This window comes from Musca domestica, unplaced genomic scaffold (genome assembly GCF_030504385.1).
Source record: "Musca domestica strain aabys unplaced genomic scaffold, Musca_domestica.polishedcontigs.V.1.1 27, whole genome shotgun sequence".
In the NCBI taxonomy this organism is placed as follows: domain Eukaryota; kingdom Metazoa; phylum Arthropoda; class Insecta; order Diptera; family Muscidae; genus Musca; species Musca domestica.
This window is the reverse complement of record NW_026712286.1, coordinates 7,867,520-7,880,358: the sequence shown is the minus strand read 5'-3', so window position 1 is coordinate 7,880,358 and position 12,839 is coordinate 7,867,520. Positions and strand designations below refer to the sequence as shown.

Below are 12,839 nucleotides of genomic sequence, written 5' to 3'. Positions count from 1 at the left end.
ACAATGTGTTTTATTAAAGCTATAAATGTAAATGAGAGGAATAGTACAATTAACTAAGGATATCCTAAAAGTACGCCTTTTGTCTTGAAGATTAATCTTGTGTGTTTACATATAATGGTCGATCAGCTGATATTTGTTTATGTTTATCATTATTTATTTGTTATGTTCACCAAAAAAGTCCCCTAAGCAGGCGTGTCGATTGAAGCTAAAATTGAGACAATTAGAAAATAAGTATTCCTTTATTTTTTATGTGTCTTGGCAAGGAAAATATTGCATGACGTCGATTTTAGCTGTCAATTTCGTCAAATGTTAAATCCGATGGATTTTATTTTAGGTATACGATATGGAACTGACAGTTGAATTCTATTGAAGTTATTATGTGTGTAGAGCGCTTAATAGTTCGCTCATCTATTGATCTATAGCTCTACTTCATTTTCAACTTTTTACTCAAAATGTGTTTCTGTACACTGCTGTCATATTCAAAGGAGAGTTATTTGAACACTTCACTATTTCTTTTTTCTTTTATATTTCAACTGTCAATTCCATAGCTTGCTCCTAATTTTATGCTTAAAATAAACGATTTTAACTAAACTAGTTCCGTTGCTTGTTTCAGTGAACCGTTCATATAAACTATTGAAAACATGCTTTAAAAGTCATTATCGAGATTAATTTTCCGTTAAATGTATGAAAACGTAAGTAAAATGATTCAATTGTCGCAGTAGTGCCATCAAATTTAAAAATAGACTAACAACAAGGCTGCAAAACATGAAAAAAATTAGAATTTTTTTTGCCGTGTAAACGCTAAAGTAATGGGAATGGTGTAAACCAAACTATTCCTGTTGCTCTTTCCGATGAATCGTTAAATTGTACCAATTTACAATTCTTAGTTCACACTGAACATACCCCATTCATTATGGAGATTCATTTGCTGTTATTTGTGTTAAATGTCATGTGTCAATAAGTCAATTATTACAGCGGCGGTATCTAATGTAAACGTAGCTCTAATAGAATGCTTTGGAATTACTGTTTCTATAAAAAAGAAACCAAAAAAGAGCCAAAATTACATTTGTTTATTCAGAGTTGTATTTTAAAATAGCTGTGCGTCATGTAAACGTGGGGCAATGAATGGAATGATTCAAACTAAACTCACCCGCTTTTATGCCTCATAAAATTCTACACCATACATTGTGGAATAGACATATGGAAAAAATATATTAGAGGAAGAAGTAAACTCGTCCCCTTGCTCATTTCAATGAATCGTTGAATTGAACCCTGTGAACAATTCTGAGTTCACACTGAACATACCCCCACTCACAGACGAACCGTCCGTTCATTCAATGAAGAGATGTTATTCTTCCTGAGATTATTTTAACGACAAATAATATAAATAATTGAATAAAAATTAACAAACAAATTCTACACAACAGTTTGCAACAAAAGCCAAAGCACAGAAAAGGGCAAAATGAAACAGGAATTAAGTGACAAACGTGATATACGGCCATTCGTTTATGGTGGTCTAGCATCTATTATTGCGGAATTTGGTAAGTAACTAGACAATTTGTTGTTATTGTTGTGTGTTTTTTTATTAACAAATATATGTAAAAAAAAAAAAATAATGAATATTAAAGAACATTGCATTTGCTGCGGGTAATTCAAAACAATATGCATGACGCAATATTCAGCAGATAATTGGAAATTAGTGAAATTAAGAAGTTGTTGTTGTTGTAAACAATACGGAGATGTCTCAGGTGGAACTGGACCCCTTAGATGGGTGATTATGCCACCTCCCGCCCCTTTTGAGGGGGAGGTAATGAGTGCCACAGATTTGTTGTTGCTAATGGGTTAATGTCCAAATTCTGTCGGGAATTATTGTGACAGGGTGAGGGGAGGAGATGATTTGTTTTTTGCAATCATCCATCCATCTAGCCATGTGAATGTCGCTGTCTCGTGTTTGTTCTTATCACTTGTTTTTGTTGTTTCTATGTTTCCACCTAAATTTGTTGTCTTGATTTATTACAAAGCGGCGACAGAGGGTATTATTGTCTTTGTTTGTGTTTTCAATTAATCTACCCACGTAGGTGTTTCCATTTACTGTTTGTTTACATGTACCGAATGCAGCAAAAAAAAATATGATGGGAAAATTGTTAACATAGTACACATGTGAAAATGTATTATTATTTTATATAATATTTTGTTTTTGGGAATTATTTATCTGATGAGTTTTCTTTCTTTTGCATTTTAGGCACCTTTCCAATTGATACAACAAAAACCCGCCTACAAATCCAAGGTCAAAAGCATGATAAAACATTCTCCCAGCTACGTTATCGTGGCATGACAGATGCCATGATTAAAATAAGTCGTGAAGAAGGTTTGAAAGCACTGTACTCAGGGTAAGTGGGAATGATTTGATACTAGATGTTATATTAAATAGAATATTCAATACTATATTTTAGACCTTTTATGAAAGGGATTTGTTTCTATTAGAGTCTTGGTGGCTTTCCCCACTGTCTATCACTTTCAAACAATGCGATTTAGTACAACTGACCTGAACTCGCTGGGGAAAGACACACAAAGTTTTATAAAAGATGAACAGTTTCAGAGTATAAATGTATTTTTCATTCATTGAAAACTAATACCTTGAAAATAACTATAAAATTTTTTTCTAAATTCTTTTAGACACGTTTCTGATAATACCACATGATTAAATTTCAAAAGTCCAAAAAAAAAAAATTAATTATGGTCTATAAAAATGATAACAATTAAAACCCTGGGAATTAGAAAAATTAGCGGCGTAAAATTAAAATTATGGCTAGTCATGACAATGTCTATTTCATACATGTACAAAAGTCAATGTCATCGACGAAATATCGGTCAAACTTTCTTTCAAATCTACAGCCACTTTATCAATCTGAAGGGGGGGTATATTCTTAGGAAATTAGTACAATTTTAAAAATAACATTCATTGTGGAAATATAGTCACGTAAGATTTTTTTTGCTTATTTCACCAGGCTGCACGATAAGCTGTCGCAGCAATCCAAGTGGTATGACGTGAATCTGTGACTGTAAACAATAATATGCACATGTTTACAATAATCTAGAATTATTTTTTTCGCATCGTGGCATTTGTTTTTTTTCTGTGTTTTCATTACTATAAAGTTGTTTACATGGGAGGCAATGATGCGGTTATTTTCCACATCAGACCCCCCATGGTACTTGAGAGCAATTGGAAACAACAATTTTGAAAAACAAATTGTGATTTGATTCAAAAAGACAAACAGAACGAATAATAATCAGGCATGTCACAGAATGTAAAATCGTTCAAGAGTGAAAACGAAAACGGTTTTAGCTTCTCTAAAAAACGGAAAACGCAAAAATGTTGCGTTTTGATATCACTTTCAAAAAGCAGGGTGAAATTGAAATGTTTAGTGATTTTAACGTAAAAAATAAACAGAAGACACATACATTTAACAGAAAATATTGTATTAACCAAATTCTCTTAGAATGAACATGTTTTTGGAATTTATTTTACAAAAAATCTATTATTTTTCTAATCCATGATGAAAACGCAAAAAAATATGCAGAAATGAACGGCAGACTTGTATTGTTGAATTATTGCAATATGTGTTGAAGAAGCAGGTGTAGAAATGTACAACTGACAGACCAAAAAGCAAAAAAGTACAATTTCGACTTTCTTTTTTCTTCGGAAGACATTCTTAATTTGATCCAATGTGGACAAATTTCAGCTTCAATTGCATTAATAACTCTCCACATAATTGTAGAAACTGTACTTCTCCCAAGGCTTAGCTCCACATCTCTACCTATAACTCTTTGAAATGCACCCGTAGCCAAAAACCTAAGCGTTGTTGCAAGCTGGATAATAGCCGGTATATTGGAACGTTTGAGGTGGGGAGAAATTTTTTCCAAAACTAAAACAAAAGCTTCTTTATTTAGCCGATAATAAGTTATAAATCTGTAGAAATAAATTATTATTAAAATAAATTTGAAAACAACTCATTGCTGGTGGATCCTTACACTGCATTTGAGTGAGATAAAGGATCTGATGCGTTCCTCAATATCCGGCGACAATTTTTTCAGTAGACTGCTGATTTATTTCTTCATCCATTACAGCAAGTATTGAAGCCCCTGGCATTTTTACTTTTGGTGTTTATATTATAAAAAACAATTTAAACTCCTTTTTTAATTGTCAATAATTTGTTTACGACTTTTTTTTCATGGAGTTACCATATTTTTATTTCAAAAATGTGAAATGATTTTTTTTCCGGACTAGTCAAAACGTACGAGTGCTGAAGAAGCAAAAGCAAATCGTAACGATTTGGAAAAGGTGAAATAAATCGATTTCGTAAAACTTCTGTGACATGCCTGAATATGTCAGATATTTGAACGATAAATGCCCACTGTGGCTTTGCATTTAACGACAAATGCGCACTGTGGCTATTTAAATGGTAGTGGCCAACTGTGGACGTCTTTAGATGTCTGCTGTGGTCATCTTTATGTCAATAGATTTGTGAGATCTTTTGGACTATAAATGCCCACTGTGGGTTTGCATGCGCACTGTGGCTATTTAAATGGTAACAGCCACTGAAGCCGTCTTTAGATGTCGCTTTGGTCATCTTTATGTCAATAGATTTCGCATTTTGTCTGAAAACTGAAGCCCACTGTGATCACCTACCTTAAAAACAAGGCCCCTGTGATATCCCATCCGGCATTAAGCTAATATATAATTTGAAATTTAAAATCAACTTTTCCATAATTATTAATTGTCTTTTGTTTTTGTTAATTTCAGAATATGGCCCGCCGTTTTAAGACAAGCCACCTATGGAACTATTAAATTTGGTACCTACTATACCCTAAAGAGTGTGGCAAGTGAACATGGCCTGCTGGTGGATCCCGATACGGGGACAGAACGTGTTTGGGGTAATATATTATGTGCGGCGGCATCGGGTGCCATCTCCTCGGCCATAGCCAATCCTACAGATGTGCTCAAGGTGCGAATGCAGGTACACGGGAAGGGTACACAACAACAGAGTCTGTGGGCATGTTTCTACGATATTTACAAATATGAAGGTGTGCGTGGCCTATGGCGTGGCGTTTGTCCCACGGCCCAACGGGCTGTGGCCATTGCATCTGTAGAATTACCTGTATATGATTTTTGTAAATTACAATTGATGGGCATGTTTGGTGATCATGTGGCCAATCATTTTGTGTAAGTGCTCTGTAGGTTTTCAAGGGAAAGATTTTTATTTTAATTAAATGTTTTTTGATTTATAGTTCTAGCTTTATTGCAAGTTTGGGCAGTGCCATTGCCTCCACACCCATTGATGTTGTACGAACCCGCCTAATGAATCAAAAACCGGTTACAGTGGTAAACGGCATGGTGACAGCGGCAACGACGCAAAAACTCTACACCGGCAGCATAGATTGTGCCCTGCAGGTTAATATAAAAATGATTCCTTTTTTTAACCCTAACTAATTTTCTATTTTATATTTTCAGACGGTGCGCAACGAAGGTTTTCTGGCGCTGTACAAAGGCTTCATACCCACCTGGGTGAGAATGGGCCCCTGGAATGTCATATTCTTTATAACCTATGAACAACTCAAGAAATATTGAAACTATTGCTGTTGTTAAATGCAAGAAAACCTCAAAAGAACAATCTACAAATTGATGTTGGTACAAACTAAAGCTGTAGAAAAACACACACACACATGTAGCTACATACATGTGTTGTAGGATAGGGTCCATAATGATAATGTCTTCTCACCGAAAACACCAGACACACAAAAGCAAACAAACAAACGACTTAGAAACCAAATTATTAGATTTTGTTCATTTAGTTTAGTAAGTAGGCCTATTTAAAACCCAATGGTTTTTAAACAGTTTAACTTATTTTACCATGTTTCCTTCCTGAAGAGAAAGAAATATTGTAAGTTTTCCTTGTAGTCGCCACTCTCCCTAGATAGCTTTACACAAAAGTTTCGTTAAGTATTACTAAACTTCATTTTATGTTTCTTTTTCATTTCTCATTTCTTCGTTTTACATCATCATCAATTTAGAGTATTTTTCCCCCTTCTTTTGTATCAACCTATGCATTTCTATTGGCATTAACTTCTTTTACACAAATGAACGACTCCAAACTGGAACATTTATTTGGCGGCATTTCATTAGAAGACATATGAGTTAAAAATTAATAGTCATTTAGTTTTCCTTCTTCTTTCGTAGTTTTAAGAATTTGTTGCTTTGCATAATTATTATATATAAATACATATGTGCACAGTATGTATATAAGTAATTTAATCTATGCAAATTAAATAAAAAAAATGAAATCTCCTGTTATGTGTTAAGTAAATTAAAGAAACAAAAAAATATCAAATAAAAAAACTGAAAAATATTTCAAAAGGGAAATTTGTTTATGTTTGGAGGCCATGTGAGGACAGTTGCCAACTATGGTAATCTATATTACAATAGAAGTTCACTGTAAACATCTATATAGCCATGGATTCCACTGTGGTTATCAGTGGGCTATTCTGCCAACATCATAGAAAACCCGAGTACTTTTGGCACAATTAAGATAAAGATGGTGCATCCGCCTCAATTCGTATTGAGCCCGGATTGACAGTAGCGTGCAAAGCACCTACCCAGCATGTGGCACAGGCCAGCATAGCATGCCCCAAACAACCAAAATTACTCACTTAACTCCGGTAACGTTATAAACACAACCTATACAAATTGCTTCCTTCTTGAATTTGAACCAAATGCTTTCAGACTGCTTTCATTTCTAAGCCACTTGCCCGACAGCTGTTAAAATTATACCAGTGACAGCTCATTATATGGTTTACAAGCGTACAAAAGAATTTTGGTGAGCATTTTCCAGAAAAAAAGTTAATTGTGATGGAATTCAAGCGGGATAGTGTGATTTCTTTCTATTTGGGTGGGGAAACCACAAGTGGCTATCGTTAGAGCACTCCAGCATTTAAATGTGAATAAATCTTTTGTGTCTCGTACCATCGCTCGTTACCGTGATTCTGTCACTAGTAGCGTAGCCCGACATATGTCATGGAAGTGGACGGAAGAAAACAGCAACGTCCGCAGAAATGGTTCGAAAAGTAAAGAAACGACTTGATCGAAAACCGCGTCGCAGTGGCCGAAAAATGGCTCGTGAGCTGAACATATCCCAATATTCCATTCGGCAAATATTGAAAAATTAGCAATGAGCCATTGAAATTCCAAAAAGTGCAAGAACTTACACCGCAACAGAAATAGAATCAAAAGAGCTAAAAAGTTGCTTCGCTTGGCCGAATGTGGTGAACTGTCGAATTTGGTTTTCTCCGATGAGAAAACATTCGTTGTCCAGCAGTTTATAAACAAACTAAATGATCGTGTTTACTTGCCAAAGAGGTCAACGGAAAATGTGCACCTTCGGTTGGCCATCAGAATTCAAGCGCCGGCCACAGTGGTGGTGTGGGCCGCCATAACAGCCGATGGTCGCTCTCCGCTCGTATTAATCGACCGTAGCATCAGAATATATGCCGAATATTATTGCGAAAATATTCTGGAGGGTGTGTTAAAGCCTGGGGCATGCAAACATTTTGGCTGCACACCCTGGACATTCCAACAGGACCAACAGCACCATAGCACTCAGCATGCGCCACCCAAAAATGGTTAGAAAATGAGGTTCCTCTCTTCATTTCCAGCGCACAATGGCCACCAAAATCTCCGGATACCAAGCCGTTGAACTATTGTGTCTAGAGTATTTTGGAAAGCAAGGTCGGCACTAAAAAATACCAAAGTCTCGATGACCTCAAGCAAGCGCTTAGCCGGGAATGGGTCAAAATACCGCAGAGCAACATTCGGGCAGCGTGTGACGGTTTCATTGGCCGTTTAAAGGGAAGTAATTCCTGCCAAAGGTGACTAATTCGAAAAAAATCTAAACATATTCTAAAATTTGATGCTATTTCCGACATTTTTTGCTTCCATACAAAAAATTGCAGTTTTTTTATCTCACCCTGTGGCAATCTTTACTACCATGAAGATGTGTATCAAGAGCAGGCAATCTGTATGACAACAGAATAACACTCTAGCCTTTTTGGAAAAAATGGAAGCCATAGTCATCCATTTGATCTTGGATACTCTGTATGGTCGTCTTCTGGCAATAGATGCGAACTGGAGCCATTAATTTCACAATTTAATAGATTTAAATGACAGCATTTGAAATTTGATAGCATTTCCATCGTTGCGCCTCAAAGTATGCTTTGAGATTTAGCAATTTTGTATGAGACCATTTGAATTGTTTGGCCTTTCATGGTTTTTATGGCCGTAATTTTTAATTAATTTTTAATTTTAGGACCGTTTATTATTTAAAAATATTAATATTATTATAAATGTTAATGTTTTAATTGTATAAATTATATTTATTTTATTTATAAAAACTACAATAATTAGAATTTTATAATACCCAATTGAATTATAATTTTTATATTTGGAGGGATCTTTTTGTGTTTATATTTGCTTTAATTTGTATTTATTCTTACTTCTAGTCAGTCTGAAGTTGGCTTCAGTTTTTTCATCTCACCCTGTAGATGTCCACTATTTTTATTTATATTACGAAAGATGTGCACTGTTACCATTTCCAATACCCTAGAGGCCCATTGTGGTCATCAATTTTACGACTGACGATCTTTGTTACAATAGATGCTCATTGTGGTAACCTATGAAGGAATAGGTGTCTACTGGGGTCATGTTTATTACTATAGATGTATATTTTGTTGTTATATGTCCACTGTGGTATCCTATACTACCGTGAAAATATGTATCTAGAGTGGGCAGTCTGTATGACAACAGAATGACACTCTAGCCTTCTATTTGGGGAAAATAGAAGCCATGCTCATCCATTTGATCTTGAATTCCCTCTATGGTCGTCCTCTGGCAATAGATGCGAACTGGAACCATTAGTTTCAAAATATAATAGATTTAAATGACAGCCTTAGCAATTTGATCACATCTGCGTCGTTGCGCCTCAAAGTATGCTTTAAGTTTTAGCAGCTTTGTATGAGACCATTTGAATTGTTGGGCCTATCAATGACATTAACTTTTATTTAATAGTTAAATAATAATTTTAAGACCATTTATTATTTAACAATTAAAACTATTATAATTGTTATTAATTTAATTACATTAAATATATTTATTTTATTTATAATAACCACAATAACTATAATTTTATAACAGCTAATAGAATTATAATTTTTATGTTTGGATGGATCTTTTTTATGTTTATATTTCTTTTAATTTATATGTATTCTAGTCATGTTAGAATTAAGAAGAGAACTTTGATCAAGATCGGCCCCAAGCCACTCATTGACATCGAAAAAAAACTAAAAAATCTGATAATAATGCGTGAAACCATTTACCCTCTATTAGCCCTCGGGCCATCTGACACCTTTCATTTAACATAATTCCATACAAGACATAACGACAGAAATTCCACAATAATTATCCATTATTAAGTCAAGCGGACGGATGTACGGATGAACGAATGACTGGATGGTGGAAAGGGGGAAAACAAAATATTTTTCAGAAAAAAAAATCATTTCATTTGTTTTTTAAGTGTTTTGTTGATTTTGTGGTTGTTGCCATTTGCCGCCAGTAATTTTCGCATTGTTTTCACCTATGATAACGATGATTTGACATGTTTTGTTATGCTTACTATTTGGCACTTCGGTCTATCTTTTGATGAAGATAATAATTCTCAATAAAACCAATTATATTTGTCTTGCGAATAAAAGGAGCGAAAAACTTTCCATCAATCGAATTTAAAGAAGATAATTCAAAACAAAAAAATAATAATAAAATATAATAAAATAAATAAAAAAAATAAAAAAATAAAAAATAAAATAAAAACGTGGGGAATAAATATTATGTCTATGTAACAAAGAGATCCCCCTGTTTAAATTGATGTCCACAACTGTTAGGTTCCACTATGAATTTTGAAGATTTTTGTTTTCTAATTTTTATTTTTGGAATTTCTTAATAATCTCTCCCTAAATTATAAGGCTGTCAATAAACGCATACAATTGAAATTCAATTCAATTGATAATTAATATTTAAAATCTTCAGTTTTTTTATTTTGTCTTTATCGAAAGTAATTAATGGTGGCTTTAATTTCTCACATATCAAACGGATAGCTTTATTAAATCAATAGTATATACATATGTATGAATATTTATTAATGGATATATAAATGTGTAAATTTGCTTTAAATTATACTACCAACCGAAAATGAAAGGTCGCCAAATGCTACAGGCAGATGACGCTTGATTAATGTGCTACACGTGTTATGGTTGTGGGCCTTTCAGTATAGCCAGGTTGTGGGTTGTGACCCATATAAAGGGTTAATTTTTCCATGACAAAAGAAAAAAAATTAAATTTTGAATTTCAATTTAAAATTAAAGAAAAATGTTCAATTATTTAAATATATTTTGACTTCTGTTATGATTATTCGAATAGTTGATTGAAATTTGCTTGAGGTTCCAGTTATAGTCGACCGAAGTATTCCATTTTCATACTTCATCTAATGCAGATAAAAATATTGGTTGGGCAAAATTACAAGAAAATCGAAAATTTATATTCAAGTTTATGCGAAATTCAAAATTCCATATGTATCTCAGGATTCTGGTTGAGAAATATTAAGATATAGGAAGTTGTAAAGAATCGCTGGCCTATTTCGCAAATTATGACAGATAAAAGTATTTAAAAATGGGGACCCTTTGTGGGTGAGGTACCAGAAGGGGTTCGCAGATATATATCATCGATGTTAATTTCGCGTTTTAGGAGCTGTAAGGATATTCAAATTTTTGACCATCTGTGGGGGAGGTACCAAAAGGAGTGGACCGATATATCCCATCTTCACAGCAGATCTTGTGTTAGTAGAAATAATGGGAAGTGCGAAATTTGAGGAGAACCAGATGCTTATTTCGGATTTAATAATCAGTTTTGTTATTTGAAACTTTGGCCCTCTGTGGGGGTGGTACTAGAAGGTGTGGACCGATGGATCCCATTTTCGCAGCACATCTTGTGCTAATAGAAATGATGTGAAGTATGAAATACGAAGAGAATCGGATGCTTATTTCGGATTTTATAATCGTTTTTGGGCTTTCAAAACGTTGACCCTTTGTGGGGGAGGTACCAGAAGGAATGGTCCGATCTCTACCATCTTTATAACAGATCTTGTGTTAGTCGAAATATTGAGATTTGCCAAGTCTGAATGGAATCGAATGTTAATTTCGCGTTTTAGGAGCTTTAAGAATATTCAAAATTTTGACCCCTTGTGGGAGAGGTACCAGAAGCAGTACACCGATAAATCCCATCTTCACAGCGGATCTTGTGTTAGTAGAAATAATGGGATGTGTGAAATTTGAAGAGAGTTGGATGCTTATTTCGGATTTTATAATCGTTTTTGCTATTCAAAAATTTGACCCTTTGTGGGGGAGGTACCAGAAGGAATGGTCGGAGCTCTACCATCTTTTTACCAGATCTTGTGTTGGTCGAAATATTGAGATTTACCAAGTTTGAATGGAATCGGATATTAAGATCGTGTTTTATGAGCTTCATGAATTTTCAAAATTTTGACCATTTGTGGGGGAGGTACCAAAAGGAGTGGACCGATATATTCCATCTTCACAGCCGATCTTGAGTTAGTAGAAATAATGGGATGTGTGAAATATGAAGAGAACCGGATGCTTATTTCGGATTTTATAATCGTTTTTGGTTTTTCAAAACTTTGACCCTTTGTGGGGGAGGTACCAGAAGGAATGGTCCGATCTCCACCATCTTTATAACAGGTATTGTGTCGATGAAAATATTGAGGTTTGCCAAGTCAGAATGGACTCAAAGGTTAATTTCGCGTTTTATGAGCTTTAAGGATATTCAAAATTTTGACCAATTGTGGGGGAGGTACCCGAAGGAGTTGACCGATATAACCCAACTTCACAGCAGATCTTGTGTTAGTAGAAATAATGGAATGTATGAAATTTGAAGAGAATCGGAAGCTTATTTCGAATTTTATAATCGTTTTTGGTTTTTCAAAACCTTGACCCTTTGTGGGGGAGGTACCAGAAGGAATAATCGGATCTCTACCATCTTTATAACAGATCTTGTGTTGATGGAAATATTGAGATTTGCCAAGTTTGAATGGAATCGGATATTAAATTCGCGTTTTATGAGCTTCGTGGATATTCAAGATTTCGACCCTTGGGGGAGGTACCAGAAGGAGTGGACCGATATGTGTCATCTTTACCTTAGACTTTAGGTTAATAGAAATATTGTGATGTGTGTAATTTGAAGACAATCGGACTCTTACAGCACAATTTATAGGAGTTATATTTATTCAAAATTTTGACCCTTTGTGGGACAGGTACTTGATGGAGTGAACCGATATTGTCCATTTTCACATCTGACCTACAACTATTGCAAATATTACGATTTGCAAAGTTGGAGCTAAATCGGCATATCCTTTCTCTTTCTGTGCAGTAAAATATTTTTTGAAAATGTTGTTTCTTTGTGTGGAAGGTACAAGAAGGAGAGGACCTACATATATTGCCCATCTCCGAACTCGATATAAGTTTGATAATAATAATATTATGATGTACCAAGTTTGGACCAAATCGAATAATGCCTTCCAGAGTTATTGTGCCCACCAGCCAGCCAGGCAGAAGGACGGTCATTGCCAGATCGACTCCAAATATCCTGAAACGGGTTTTGTCCAAAGAGAACTAGGCCCTAAAACCGTTATTTCGATGAGGCACGTTTTGGCCATATCAAATGA

General features: G+C 34.7%; 1 protein-coding gene and 2 long non-coding RNA genes across 4 annotated transcripts in view; 1 reads left to right on the top strand and 2 right to left on the bottom strand.

Moving 5' to 3' along the window:
- Positions 1–1,302: 1,302 nt before the first annotated feature.
- LOC101895773 (mitochondrial uncoupling protein Bmcp) lies at positions 1,303–5,893 on the top strand. 2 transcript variants are annotated; one of them, XM_005180568.4, is made up of 5 exons: positions 1,303–1,541; positions 2,243–2,390; positions 4,805–5,224; positions 5,290–5,452; positions 5,513–5,893. In XM_005180568.4, exons 1-5 carry the CDS (start codon positions 1,463–1,465, stop codon positions 5,627–5,629), a joined length of 927 nt encoding a protein of 308 aa, XP_005180625.2. In that variant the 5' UTR covers positions 1,303–1,462; the 3' UTR covers positions 5,630–5,893. The 2 variants fall into 2 exon arrangements, with proteins under 2 accessions (XP_005180625.2, XP_058980134.1); XM_059124151.1 differs by lacking the exon at positions 1,303–1,541 and adding an exon at positions 2,019–2,168.
- Positions 3,460–4,798, bottom strand: LOC131803116 (uncharacterized). Its single transcript, XR_009342481.1, has 2 exons — positions 4,033–4,798; positions 3,460–3,970 (listed from the first exon to the last, which is right to left on the bottom strand). It is a non-coding gene; the product is annotated as an uncharacterized LOC131803116 (long non-coding RNA).
- A 4,279-nt stretch (positions 5,894–10,172) lies between the features above and the next one.
- Positions 10,173–12,839, bottom strand: part of LOC131803126 (uncharacterized) — a 2,982-nt gene continuing 315 nt past the window's right edge. The window contains exon 2 of the long non-coding RNA XR_009342483.1: positions 10,173–12,793. This is a non-coding gene — a long non-coding RNA (uncharacterized LOC131803126). The remainder of the gene's footprint in view (positions 12,794–12,839) is intronic.

Coding starts and splice junctions, on each gene's coding strand:
- LOC101895773 (XM_005180568.4), top strand. CDS start 1,463: ATGAAACAGGAATTAAGTGACAAACGTGATATACGGCCATTCGTTTAT. Junction 2,391..4,804: donor TTGAAAGCACTGTACTCAGG/GTAAGTGGGAAT, acceptor TGTTAATTTCAG/AATATGGCCCGCCGTTTTAA. Junction 5,225..5,289: donor CATGTGGCCAATCATTTTGT/GTAAGTGCTCTG, acceptor TTTGATTTATAG/TTCTAGCTTTATTGCAAGTT.